This window comes from Colius striatus, chromosome 6, assembly GCF_028858725.1.
Source record: "Colius striatus isolate bColStr4 chromosome 6, bColStr4.1.hap1, whole genome shotgun sequence".
Lineage (NCBI taxonomy): Eukaryota > Metazoa > Chordata > Aves > Coliiformes > Coliidae > Colius > Colius striatus.
The window spans coordinates 15,126,308-15,141,536 of NC_084764.1; the positions used below are offsets into that span (position 1 = coordinate 15,126,308).

Here is a 15,229-nt window from a genome sequence, read left to right on the forward strand (position 1 = left end):
GCTACCACAGAAGAACTGAAACTAACATCTACCAGGTATCTGACAGGAGTGAAAGGAGCAATCGTCTTTCTTCCCATTCTAATTCCTAAGTGCAAGTTTTTACTCATGTCCTTTAGTTAGTCATTAATCTTGCACAGTATGGTAACCACCACTATATGCTTACCACGTCTCAAATGTAGTAAGCTGAGTCAACAACTTATGAAAAAAGTACGCATTACAATTCTCACACTGGTAATATATTCTTGGAGGAAAAAGAGAATGATCCATTAACAACTCCTGTCCGTTGTCCTAGAGGAAAGGTTATAGATGCAAAAACTTTGGGCTTTGAGGAATTAATTAATTAATTAATTCAGCAGAATGAAAGTTAAAACCAAAGATATAGGTACGACAAAGATCAATCATAAAAATAAAAGATCATAATTTTCATTCAAACTGAGGTCTTCCTCCTTTCCAAGGATAATGCATTTCTGGTATCGTCTAAAGATGGCAGCAACTGCTTATTCTTATAGGCCCAGAAGAGCTTCAAATGCTGTATCACAAGGTTCTATCCAGAAACAAGTTAAGTTCATCCTCAGTGTTAGCCTAACATTATGTCAAGAATTAAGTTGTTCTAACCAACACAACCTGCAGACAACAAAACTTCTACACATCACTCATCTCCAACTTTTTAACCTTACTAATGTAAAAATAATACAGTCTGATTAACTCAGTCACTAAATAATAATTAACATAACACAAAGATACTCCAAATTAGACATATTCCAGTATCAGTATTCATATATTAGAAAGATATAGAAGTGGAAAATATTTCTTACCTCAGCCAAAACACCCTCTATCTACCTCAAATGCCTGCCTTCCTTTTCCTCTCCAAAATAACATCCAGAATGCATGTAAGCTATGGAGAGGTCTCTTCTATATTCTAAACAAACTCAAAACATTTAGTACAATAGACTATTGGGAGGAATCTTTCAATAATCTTTCTAAATCTGTTCTTTGCTCTCAGAATTAATATCCACACCTTTATTCATTTCTCACTATCAATGTAATTATTCAAGTTACAGAAAACAGTCTAGTTTAACTCTACAGATTATATCCTTACATGATTCTCAAATGAAAATAAAGCAAAAAATGGCTCTGGAGAAGAAGAACCAGAGACAGGGCTCTATCTCACAAAGGGAAGTGTGTGTGGGAGGAGGTAAAAGGAGGAAGGCAATGAAAAGCATTTGCAGTTCCACGGTAACACCCATATTTACTTATGGCTAAGCTCCAGAACACTTCCTGCAGAAACAGTAGTAGCATGAATTTCACTTTCTTAATTCCTATCCTTTAGGAAGGAAGGAAGGCTTAATAAGATAAGTAAGCCTGTAAACAAGTCATTCAGGTTCTTTTATCTTCAGTTACACTTGGGAGGAAATATTCTTTGCTATAATTTTTCTTCTGTGTTTGAAAATTTGCATTAGCTACAAGATACACGCTACATCTATGATGTGCATAGCTATGTCATTGCATACATAATGGGCTTGTAGGCATATACATATATATTCTAATAATTACTTAAAAAAATACTGTAGGGTATTAGAAGTTAAATGGTTAGTCAACCATTCAAAAAGAATGTTACTTTTCACATCCCCCAGAAAGTTCAGAAGAGTATTACTTAAAACATTTACCTTGGTAGAGGGGACAAAGTGACATGCCTCATCCAAAACCTGACCACATTAAGGTTTAAGAATTATTTGAATTATAATTAGCAAAGTACCCCAACAAAACAATGGCAAGAAAACCCCTGAAGTTGGAAATTCTGCACAGAATTTCATTAATTTCAAGCTATATCCTCAGAAATATGTTCTTTGGTTTGCTCAGCTACAGTCAGACCTTACTTGTTCAGTCATGAAGACTTTGAGACTGACAACAGATTTCACTGTATTTTCCAAAAGAAACTGATGTGGCAGGTTTCAAACTAAATAGGTGTTGTGGTTTTGCCCAGTCAGCAATGAAGCACCATGACAATCTCTCCCTTGGTGCCCCCCATCCACCCCTACCCTTGTTAGGGTGGCAGAGGACCCATCACAATGAGCGGAAAAAAGATAACCAAGGTTGTTGTGGATTGAGACAAGGGCAGAGAGGGCTTGCTACCAATTACGGTTCCGGGCAAAACAGACTCCAGTACTCGACTTAGACAGGAAAGTAAGGAAAGCTTATTCTACTACCTACAAGAAACAGAACAGAACAAGAAACCAATGAGAAAATTACAACCAGCATTTTAAGATCTCCCTCCCCTATCCCTCCTTTCTTCCTGGGCTGAGCTTACTGTTCCCAATATCTCTATCTCCTCCCCTATTAACAGCTCAGGGGGGTAGGGAATGGGGGATGTGGTCAGTCTCTCACAGATGGTCTCTGCCACTTGTCTCTTCTCAGAGGAGGATGACTCCTTGCATTCTTCCCCTGCTTCAACTTGGGGTCCCTCCCATGGGAAACAGCCTCCTCTGGCCATAGTCACTGCCCCTGGCACAGGGTCTTTAACTAAGTGCAAACAAATCTCAGCTTCACCAGTCCTCTCTGCAGGATGCAGTAGAGTCTCTGCTCCAGCACATCTCCTCCTCTCTTCCCTCATTGACCTCGGAGTCCACATGGTCCATTCTCTCTGTTTCCCAAATCCTTGCACCACCACCAGCCAGAAAAGAAAGAGGACAGAACAAAAAGAATCTTTTTAAAAAGTGATCATGGAGGTGCCTAATTGGCTCAGCCCTAGAAATAGGTCTGGCTCAGAGCTGGGGAGTTTCAAGCAACTTCTTACAGGAGTCATCTTTACAGCCCCTTTCCCATTACCAGAAACAGCTCCATGTCAAACCATGACAATAGGTTTTGATACACAGTTGGCTCACCCTGGGCTTCAAATGAGGACTAGCAGAACTACAAGTACCTTCTCCAGTGTCAGATCCTGCAATCTACCAACTTGCACAACAGCTTATGAAGTCAATGAATGGTACTGCTTCTGCAAACTGAATTACTCCACTGTCTCACAGTAACAGATCAGTAACTGAACTACATATTACTCGGGAGACTTGACTTTAATTGGGAGATATTTCAAAGCTGCTGTGACAGTTATTTACTTATTTTTAATCAGTGGAGGAAGTATGGTTCCATTATAGGTTTTGAACATAACAGAAAGATTAGTGAAACACCTTCCCACGTATACTAGAAGAGCAGAAAAAAAATACATTCCAATAACTAAAAAAAAAAGTTTGAAATGCTAATTTAATCTTTTCAAGTATTATCGCTGTTTTTAAGAAAAACCAGCATGGTATAATGCTAGGACAATAAATCTGGAACAGCGAGAACAATTGTTTTTGAACAGAGTAAGAACTTATCTGTATGTATGAACATACCAATTAAAGCTTGTAACAATAGTACAGATAGAGTATTTCTGTAGAAAAGGTAGCATTGTATTAAGAATATCAATCTGCATATTGAAAAGAATAGCAGATGTTTAAACAGACGTTATTAATTACAAAATTTCCAATAATATGACTGTCCAATAATATGACTGTATTGTCTTCTATAATTATTGATACTGGTTGCTAATGAGGATTAGGTTTTGTTCCCTTTGAAATTTTTGGTAGGCTTCCCATTACTCAGTGAGGCTGACACACAAAGTCACTTCAATTTACGGCCAACTATTACTTGGTTTACAGTTATAGTTTCTATAAAATTTTAACTTATCCACAGGGAGTCTGTAACCCAATACAAGGAAAAAGTTGACAGTGTGAAGAACAACAGAAACACTGTATCCATCAGGAGATTTATTAGACCCTGGTCCTGTACCACATCCATAGCCTTTATAATGTGTGTACACACATGACAAGCAATGAGTACAGAAACAGTCATCACCTAGTATTGGAGGATGGCTGAAAAAACTCATTTTAGCTAAAAAGTTGTAATAGAGAAAATGTGGGTATGCTTCATGGGACAGAGTAGTGCCTAGTGTGTGTTAAAAAGTCAAGTAGAAGTTTATGAACCTCAGTTCAAGTTTTTCTCACTGTGATGAGGCTTGTTTAGGTTAATACTCGAGCCAGCTGAATCAGGAACTCAATTTTGGACAGGTCAGTCTTATGAGAATAATTTAAGACGCCGAAATGTGAGGTGGCTTATTAATATTGACTTAGCAGGAAGGATGGAAATGAGTATCATTAGCGAAGAGATGACAAACAAAGGCTCAATATAAGATAGCTTCCATGTGAAATGGAAAAATTATAGCAGGTATCTTTTCTCATAAGTGCAGAAACTGCTCCTCTCTCCTCCCCACCACATTAAAGAAAACAAAGGAAAAATGTGAAAAAGGAAAAAGCAAAAAAGAAAGTTTACAAGAAATGTTGTGCCTTTTTTCTCAGTTTGTGAAGACACTGAAAGAGACAGATGAATGACAGAACAGCTCTGACTTATGACCTCAAATTCAGTGGTAATCTCAGTATCAGTAGTTAAAATGTAAGCACCGAACTGGAGATGATATCTCCCTTCCTCAAGTTTACCTTCAGTGTTTTCGAAAAAAAGGTATGGAAGACAAAATCATAGTTAAAAAAAAAAAAGGAACATAAAGGTGGCACAAACTATAGTTCTAGCAAATACAGTATATATTTCTGTAGACTATTATGAGAGAGAAGATTTACCAGAAAGAACTACGTAAGGCTCTCCATATTTGCAACTGATGTCTATTGGAAGCAGAAACAGTAACAAAAAACATCAAGTCAGCTTGCACTTCCCTTCCTCAGTTTGCAGACTCATTATGAAAAACAACTTTTCATTCTGTCTGTGAAGAACAGAACATAGGAAGTGAAAGAGTTTAAGTGCTCTTTTCTGAACAGACATAAAGAGGACTATTTTCAGAAATTTCAGTCTAGGAAATAGTTTATTTTCCCAAAGAATACTTGTTGAAATACATGAAAATCCTCACCCAAAAATAATTTTTGTTTCTCAGGAAGTGGATGTTAAATACCATTGATCATATATTAATTAGCCTTTTTTTACCTAACCAGATATTTTCTAATCTAATTCTGAAAATCTACCTTACAATGTGAATTACAAAACATAACAAAACTCTAAACTAACTGATTTGAGTCAAGATTGAATTAAAAAAAAGGAAACATGGGAATATTAGCAACAGTCACTTTTTCAGATTTGGGAGAAAACGGCAATGCAGAACAGGTTTTTAGCATGAAATATTTCAGGCCACACAGAAATGTTTCTGGATGAACAAAAGTAGAGACAAATCACAACCAATGTTGCTAAAAAGAGAGGAGAACGACCTCTCAAGACGAGTAGGGAATGCTGCCTCTAGAAATGAAGACTAGTGAAGATAGTGGAACAGCTTGAAGTGGTGCTTCATGGAAAAACGCTGAAGCCCAGAAATTTACTACTGTGAAGACGGTGTATTCAGTGACTTCAAGCTGTAAATACTATGCAAGCTCATTCAAACACAGAATTAACTCATGTGCAAATCATTTCATTTCAACTGCACAAAGTACTCCAGGTTTGAATGACTTACCTCCCATAATTTTAGATTGGCAATTGATAAATTCTGGCTTCTTGTCTGTAAGGTAGCGCTGACAAGTGTTGTGTAGAACCTGAAAGAATGTGTATTTTTCTGAAGCTGTACTTGCTACCCACTGGTCAAAAGCATTTTCAAATAGTAAATCAAATTCTGGGGAATCCTAGAAGAAAAAACACATGCTACTATTATTCCAATTTTATAAATGATCTGGAGAAAGATAAAAGAGCTATTATTTTTTAAAAGATATTACATTGGACAAAGCAAAAAAGTCATGTAACTCAAGACCATCCTGGGATTACTTCTCCTTCACATATTTTTGGATGCAAAAACACAACAGAGAGGAATTTTTTTCTTGCAGGTATTTTTAATGCAGAATATTCAGCTTTAACAAAAGTACCTGAAAACAAAAGTACTTTAGACCAAAAACCTAGAAGTTGAAATCTTGCTACCTACAGATACATCGTTATTTGGGTCTTCTATGTTGTTACACAAGGGTTTGTGCCTCTTAACATAAAATCTACTTTTACAGTATAATCTAGAAGATTCTGCTCTCAGTGTTCAACCAAAACAGGTAAGCAATTGGCAAGTCTTATTTATTGTATTTAATGTATTATTATAAAATGTTGCCTAGGTCTCAGCATATCATGAATAAAAGAACGCACCGAGAACAAATCAAAGCCCACCTCAATACCATACATCAATCACTAAAATAAATGGATTTTATGCAAGAACTATTGCTATGTATTTTGTCATATTTGCTAAACACAATTCAATCTAGTAACTGCTTTTTTTGAATCAATGACACTAAGAATTCAGAGGAAGACAAGTTTGAAAGCTTAAGAACTTGATAAGACCCTCAATCTGAAAGCATCCTAAGTATCTGCTATTTACACAGCTCCATAGCAGATGCTGCTAAAAAGCACAACGCTCATATCCCTTATCTATTTGTCGTTGTACTCATTGTCATTCATCCCTTTACCCAAAGAAATGATAATTCCATCTCCTGTATTTCATGGGGCAAACCCAAAGGGCTTCTTTTTTTATAGCTCTACTGGGTAATAAAAAAATTTGGTGCACTAATGTTAAGATGCTTAAATGGCCAATCAGAGCACAACTTTGAACAAACCAAGGGAGTCACAAACGTATTTTGCAGTACTAGGAACAGAGTAAGTCACTTTGTGTTCACACAGTATGAGCCACATTCCTAACATCTCATTCTGCTGGTTTATTACTGAAGGCTTGTATTGTTAAGTTCATTACATACCAGTACAACTTTGTCTTGAATAAGCCCAAGTCAGACTGTATATTCCACATTACAGGAGTAACTCCAGAACTATTAGGGGTGATGGTGATGTTTGTTTCTTTCATTTTATTTTTAGTTTGTTTTTTTTTTTTTAATCAATATTCCCATGCTATTGGCAACTAAACCACACCACTACCTTTTGCAGAAAAAGTTAAGAAATGCTGAAGGATCTAAGGAGAGGACTGTCCTAGAAAAATTGCAAGGTTCACAGTATTTCACAAACTTGAACCTCAGCAACCTTTTCTGTCCTTGCTTCTACTTACTGCTCTAGCTTACAATGAGTTGCATGCCAAAATGAACCCCAAGAGGCTTATAGCCAAAGACAAGATAAATAATAACCTTGTTTGTCTCTTTACAAATAAGAGAATAGGAAGAAAAGCAGGAACGGACAGGAAGAAAAAAAAGCCCATAAGACTATGAGCTTTGGCCTCATTCCATGTTTCCCACTAAAAATGTATTTCATTATTTCCTTTCTAAGAAATTGCACTTAAACCTGCATCTTATCTTTCCAGATGTCTTTTGAATAGTGAAAGAATCCCTGATTCACAAATCCATTATAAAAGACTAATATTTTCATTTTCCAGAAGTGTTGAAACTCACCCGATTAGGATCTATACCATTGACCTGGCGAAGCTGCTCGAGCATCCATTGCGTTCTCCTGACAAATGATGCGGACCCTTCAAATTGCTTCACCTTCGTAATAGATGCTTGAGCTGGTTTCTTGTTTGTCACTGAACATTAAAAAGACAAAAATGAAATGGGCTTTATGTTTCAGTAACATGCCATTTAGTTTACTGTATCAGTAGCTTGTTTCCTGCTGTATTTTCCATAATGTTGCAAAAAGTAAATACATGTTACTGATACTGATGGTAGAACACATTTGTTTTCCTGGATAACATATTGAAAAGCACATTCCTTATTGCTATAATGATGTACAATGCCAAACAAGCATTACACTACTCAAAATTGAATATATTTTAGCCATTATCACTTAAGTTACAAACATCCTAAAAAAACCCAGAACTAAACCAAAGGTCTTCCCACCTGCATTCTTACAATCACATTACTGTTCTCTTCCCCAGATTCATTTGCCGAGGTTTCTCATACCCAGCCTCTTACTCATTTCTTCTTATTTTAGACAAGAGAAAACAGACAAAAAAAGATATCTCCATATAAGTCCCTGTATGTACCTATTTTTAAAAAAATGGTTACTTTATACAGACTTCCATGTTGGTGACTGATTTAAAAAAGTTTCTCCTGTCTTTTCACAACAAGTCACACATAGGTCATGTTTGTGTAACACCAACATCTATCACATTCAATTCCCAATTTCCAGTCAATAGGTACAATACACTAAGAAAATATATCCATCAAATCAATCAAAAGCCTGAAAAATAGTTAAGAGAATCAAGGAACTCAATGTCACTCAACTGCCCCCCAAAATAGTGGATACTAAAACCAAAGACCATAAATAAGAACAATCTTACTTGATGTCAACAAACTATACGTTGAAAACCACAAAGTCAGTCAGGAAATACAGCTCTGCTTTTGAAAAAAACACCAACCTCACACAAAGAAACAATAGTAAATACTCCAATTATTGTCCCCTCAACACAGCATCAGGTTTTCAAAGAGCATTTAAATACTGAAGCTAACTTTTCAGCATCAGGGAAATTGGCTTCCTGTATCAGACTTTTTAAACAAAAAATTTTTCTCTTCATCAGTATAACTTTTAACCTCCACAGAAATTCTATAAGCAATTTTAGGCACTTTCTACAGTTATAGTCTATATTTTATTTACACATTATTTGTCTGTTGCTGTATGTTAAGTAATTTCCAAACATCTTTCCCCTTTCTGGGAAGAAATAATTCGTAGAATCGTGATACTGAACAATCTACTGAAGTTGGAGTCTCCTTTTCTCCCTTACGCTCTTTATTTAAAAAAAAAATCGTCTTATCTATATGGTCCTTCAAAACCAGTATTATTACAAAAGCCACTTTTCTCCACGTTTAAATCATAGAATCATAGAATAGTAGGGGTTGGAAGGGACCTTTAGAGATCATCTAGTCCAACCCCTCTGCAGAAGCAGGTTCACCTATATCAGCTCACACAGGAACATGTCTTCCAAGGAAGAAGACTCCACAACCCCTCTGGGCAGCCTGTTCCAATGCTCCATCACCCTCACGGTGAAATAATTTTTTCTTATATTTAAGTGGAACTTTTGGTGTTCCAGCTTCATCCCATTACCCCCTGTCCTGTTGCTAGCTACTAGGGAAAGGGATGTCCCAACCTCCTGACATCCACCATTTAGATATTTTTAAATGTTAACAGGATCTCCCCTCAGTCTCCTCTTTTCTAGACTAAACAGCCCCAGTTCCTGCAGCCTTTCCTAGTATGAAAGATGTTTCATTCCCCTGATCATCTTGGTGGCCCTGCGCTGGACTCATTCCAGAAGTTCTCTGTCCCTCTTGAGCTGGGTAGTCCAGAACTGGACACAGTACTCCAGATGAGGCCTCACCAGGGCAGAGTAGAGGGAGAGGAGAACCTCCCTTGACCTGCTGGCCACACTCTTCTTGATGCATCCCGGGATGCCATTAGCCTTCTTGTCCACAAAGGCACATTGCTGGCTCATGTTTAGCTTATTATCAATCAGGACTCCCAGATCTCTCTCTGCAGAGCTGCTTTTCAGCAGTTCGACCCCTAGCCTGTACTGGTGCATGGGGTTGTTCCTTCCCAGATGCAGGACTCTGCACTTGTCCTGGTTGAACCTCATGAGGTTCCTCATGATGCTGGCAGCAAAAGAACGTTTTCAAAATAATCAAGACTTGAATAGTAAGATTGCTTGTTTTTGTGCACCCCTCTTTACCCAAATAATAAGAAAACTAATAGGCTTCCTACTCTGAAGATGCATGCACTGCTGCCCTCAGGGTCACAATTATACACTAAAAAAATCCACTGGTGTAATACCTCATTATATGTAAAGTTAAAAAGTTAATATTGATTCTTGAGATAAAAACTTGTCAATGCATAGATCACTATCTTCATGTTAAAGGTACTTTGGAATAGACTAGCAAATGCAGATTAAAATGAAAAGTTCTCTTTGATATCTTCGATTTACATCTTTTTAGCTCTGTGTGTGTCTGCATGTGGAAGTCCAAGTACCTTTTGAGAAATTAATTTAATAACAAGAAAGATTAATTTCAATGAAATTTTAGTAGGTGAAAAAAACCCCAGATACTAACCTTTCATGTGACACAATTGTTTTGAAGAAATCAATTTGAAATATAAAGCATAGTTGGACTCAATATATTGACCAGACTATTGATAAGAATGGAATAAACAGATTAGCATAAGTCTCTTCCATCAGCAGTTGAAGCACTGAAAACCAAATTGCTGTAGAAAGCAATTCAGAGTTGCATATCAAATAGTACAGAACAGAAAAAATCAATGTAGTATCAAAAAGATAGCAGCAAAGTTATATCAGAACAATTACTGAAATGTAAAGACTAGTTATTACTGAGAAGTGAGATAAGCATTAAAGATTAAGTGATAGCCCAATGGCCTATGCACCTAAGTCTAACAATATCAAGAAAGCAGAGGTGACAGGCATCCTATCTACACTTACATAGTATATACATAGGCTCTAGTTTTACCGGGTCTGTTGATTGTTCCCTTTCCATGCCAAAATAGGAAAAGTCTAGTGCTGAATGAGCCATTCTGAAGGCTTCTACATGATGCACATTCTACTGTTCTTGAAAACAGGGATCATTCAAAATTTCACAAATATGATAGTCTAAGTGTCTAATCTCAATATTTGCATAAGTTATTTGGCTGATTTGAAATATCAAAAATACAATTCTCCTATCTTCTCTGTCTAGCAATTTTAATAACCAATGAACAACAGCTTTGTCTTCATCTGAAGCCAGTGGTGCTCTGTACTTCAGCAAACGAAGATCACATTAAGTGCCTAATCTTCATCTGCTCTTAATAATGCCCATTATTGATCAAATATAAAAATATCTTGATTAGATGACTGTTTCTGTATCATTCAATGCACAGTAACTCAGAGAGACAAGGTGGGCTGCTCTTCTACAGAAGTGCTTGTAAGTGTCTTGAGTATCTTGGTTGTCTCAGGTAGAAATTCAGTCTCAAGTTAGTTTATGTGATCTCTTGGAAAATAAGCAGCTCTCCTTTTAGGTCTCACACTTGTAATCATTGTGCACAGCCAAACAGATCTAGTTACATTTCATATTTTGTGTCATAGTATTTTAGGAAAAAGGTAGCATATTTAGAACATTCAAAAAACCAGCTACCTAGAAACCCACCACATGTGCTTTAAAACCTTCATTTAGTCCACAACAGCTTAACAGCACTATGGCAATCATCATAACTCTGCAAAACCCTTTGGCAGCTGGGAAAACCATCCTCACTAGCTACTCACTATGTTGCTTTCCAAATTAGAGCACTTCCACACAAACCACTGTTTCCTTGCAAACATGTAGAAATCTTAATTGGAAGCAATTACATGCTTCTAACCACATTCCCTCCCTGACAAGGCATTCAGGTGACTAAAATCTCTCACAATCATTATTAATAAAATAAAGCATGATTTTTAAGCTATTCTTCAATTTTAGGTTTATTAAAGCTATGCTTTAATTTTAGGGGTTTTTTGCTTGCTTTGCACTTAAAAAATATATGTATAGCAGAACTTAACACTGTGCCATCAAAATATGAAGCTGCAGTACTGTGGACAAAGCACATTTATTTGGAACACATCAATACATACTAGGTCCATACAGTATTCCCACATCACAAATGCAAATTTATAAGCTCCTCAGAAACTTGACATTTATTTTTTAACAGAATATACAGTTATTAGTAAAGTTAGAAAGTCAGCTACAGCAATTTACGATGGAAGACATTGTGAGGTTGTTTCTTGCTTTGTTTTTTTTACAAACACTAGATTAACATACAACCAAAAGTTGCTGAGTCAGAAACAACACTATTTCTTCTAGGATTTAACATGTTATTAATCCTTTTGCATTGTAAACAAAAATAAGTTACAGTATTAAATTTCAAAGAGGTTGTCAAAGCTTGAGAAGCACACAGTTAAGTGAAACACTTTCAAAAGCAGATCAGAGAATACAAGGCAGAAATAGTCAGATCAGAATTAGGTTTAGAGAATGCTTTTCACATTGCCACAGAAATCAGTGTTCTTATTTATTTGGAACAGAAGGAAACAAATGTACTTGAATTCCAGACCTCTGCTAGAATCCAGTACCCCATGTACGTCTAGCATCTTAAGCAGCAAATCAATATAGCTCTTCACACAGAAAGCTAATGGAAACTGAAGTCACAGTCCAGCTTTGTCTCATCTCCAGTCCAGAATCTATATTTCTTTTTTCAGTCTTCTGAAGTATCTTTACTTGAATGCAAAAGATAATGTAAAATGGTTAATTGCTTAAACACCTATCTGCAAATACCTGGCCTTAAGAAACAGTCTGAAAGATCTAAATCATCACACTATAGAGTTTTATCAGATTTTAAATGGGTAATATCTGAGACCTAAAAGTAATATCTGTCCTTAAAGTCTTGACCCTGGATATCTGTGTTTTGGATATTCTTTAAATTTGCAGCTGTTTATGAAATAACTCAAACCCAAGGAATCTTAGAACAAATGGCTTGATTGTCTCACAAAAATTTTTGTCATATTGCACTACATTTCTAAAGTGCTGAATGATTGAAATAACTATTAAAAGGAAAAATTAAAAAGTTCAAATCTTGAAGCAGGGAGAAACTGCTGTAACTGTTCACATTATAACATGAAATTTTATCTCAGCACTGCACAGATTAATAAGTTAAACAGCCTTAACTTCTACTGCTTTTTTGTCATTAGCTCTTGAAGGAAAAGAAATTAAATACTGCAAATTAATTAAGATCACTCAAAAAATTACTTTCATCTATGAAATTGTTTGGGAAACTGACAGATCAAGATTCACTCATGAGAAGACCTGAAGAAGTCTACTGAAGGCATTGTCTGTCTGTACAGTTCAATCCAAAACTATTCATCAATGTTAGACCTGGTAGACCATTTGTCAAATCCTGTACAGTGGATACTCATCTCTCAATTCACAAAAAAATCAAACCGGCTTTTAATAATTAATGATGGAAAAACCATCATTTTTAGAATGCACTCAAGACAGACTTTTAAAAGATCTTTCTGATGAAGAAAAAATTGAACTCTATACTACGGCAGTGTAATGTGACTTCATGGTCACTATTTTCAGAATTTAATCATTCCTACCTTCTTGCAGAAATGTTGTCCTAAAGCAAAACTTTTATTTGCACAGCAAGACTAAGTCTAAAACCAGCTTTGATTCAGTCAGAATAAAAAGAGCAAATTTAAAAGCTGCAGCACATTTTAATTGAAAACATTATTTAACATCCATTACAGGTTTTATTAGGAAATAAATAAAATTATGTATTAGTATTTGTGGTACAAATGCATTTTATTTCATAACAGTTCTTAGGGTTATGTTCATAAGTAGGTTATGAACAGACTGTGACAGAAATTAGTCCTCTACGCTTTGCAGTTCTTCTGTTTGTGCAATTATATCTAATTCTCGTTCTGCAATTGACTTCACTCCTAGCCACCAAAGAAACATCTATTTCTTAAACTTGTAGAATGGACTAAAATTCTGAGAGTCATGTACAATCCTAGTTAAGCTATGACTACCAGTTATGCCAACAATCTGCAGTTTCTGACCACAGAAAAAAAATAGTGACTTTTTTTTTTCCAATCGCTGCTCAATTCTGCAACATAGTTCAAGTCTTTATATCCACAGGACAAATACGAGTAACTTGTGGAAACACCTCAGAAATCTGAGGAAACCCAAGACAGATCAAAACTTGCCTGGACATCTTCCTATGTGACCTGATCTAGATGGACCTGCTCCTGCAGGGGGGTTGGACTAGATGATCTCTAAAGGTCCCTTCCAAACTCTACCATTCAATGACTCAATGATTCAATGATTTCTTTCTTGCAAATGTCAAAGTACAAAGGCTCAAAGACATCAATAAGGTATCTCCAAGGACTGATTCTCTTATGTTAATCTCCCCAACATCATTCCAAAGCAGAGGTAAAAAAAATTTCTCTATTTCTATAACAGGATGAGCTTTTCCTTCTGTCACAACAGTCACAAATCATTCACATTTCAAAATTTTACTCTCCCTGTTTTCTTCATAGAGTGAGGAAACAGGGACGAGGCAGGGGAAAGGACACTAAATAACACATACCTCAAGTCTTATGATAGTGGAAGCTTGTGTTATTGCTGCACTGCAATTGATCTTCAGACTACATAGTCCTATTAGCAAAGTATGGTACTGCTAAGCAACAACCAGAAGTTCCAAAAACAACTTTCCAAGAATAAAATGAACTTGAGGATTAAGTAAGATGCTGCAAATGGGTACATTCTGACTTATTTAGGTATTAAAGAATCAGGACTAAATTGATGAAATTATCTTTGTATACTGTGTGGTTTTCAGGAAAACTATTTTCTAGGCTGCTTCACGTGATGGTTATGAGCTTTGCTGTCTAGCAACTCTGAGCTGGAGTTTAAACACAAAACTTGTAGTATTTAATGGTTTTTTGAGAGAAGTTTCAATTAAACAAAGATTTAGTGTGGAGTCTAAACTAATTGTAGAACTTCCCACTGTGGTTGTCCAATGATGTCTCTGCAACCTCCATACCTGCCATGGATCTTAGATCTCAGCTATCTATAATACACCTAGCAAGCCTTGACCAGCATGGTTACACCTGCCCCAGTTTAAGCTATTTTTATTACTATTAGTTTATTCAGTGAGGCTAGCTTCTTACTACTGCAAACACACATTTTTCTTGCAAATCTATATATTTTTTTCCCCTAAAATTCATCCTGGAGCTGGTAAAGTAAGTCTGGGCTCTTAATTAGCACTGCGCTCTCAAAGCATCTCTTAGTATTGACCTCTCAGAATTGCATTTCCAATTTTTGCCCAGATTTCCCGGTTCCTTCATTTTGTTGCAGATACACAACTATTTTAGGTAACAACATATCATCACAATAAGTAGTCAAGCACTTGTTAAGCACTTGTTAATCACCTAGTAATAGTTCAATCAATTAGCTAAGCACTTGCAAATAACTCAACACGTATTGATTAAGTAAGTATTCATTTCAATCACATAAGAATCAAACTGCAAGCGTTACATACCACACCTGATAGGGACCGATTACCTTAGCTAGGAGACCCTGGTAAAGGTATTTGTTAGGTTACCTTAGCTGTTACCTCGGTTGTTACTAAAAAAAAGGGACTGGTATCTTTTTTGACCCATCACTGTGATTTT

At 36.2% G+C, this 15,229-nt stretch overlaps 1 protein-coding gene across 6 annotated transcripts in view; it reads right to left on the reverse strand.

The window, feature by feature from the left end:
- STXBP6 (syntaxin binding protein 6) overlaps positions 1–15,229 on the reverse strand; it is a 113,248-nt gene that overhangs the window by 23,628 nt on the left and 74,391 nt on the right. For 5 of the 6 annotated variants that reach the window (XM_061997665.1, XM_061997666.1, XM_061997664.1 and 2 more), the window contains 3 exons: positions 7,449–7,579; positions 5,540–5,705; positions 2,548–2,655 (listed from right to left, as the gene is read on the reverse strand). In XM_061997665.1, the coding sequence (XP_061853649.1) occupies positions 2,548–2,655; positions 5,540–5,705; positions 7,449–7,579 (405 nt within the window). The remainder of the gene's footprint in view (positions 1–2,547; positions 2,656–5,539; positions 5,706–7,448; positions 7,580–15,229) is intronic. The other variant, XM_061997668.1, reaches the window with a different exon arrangement.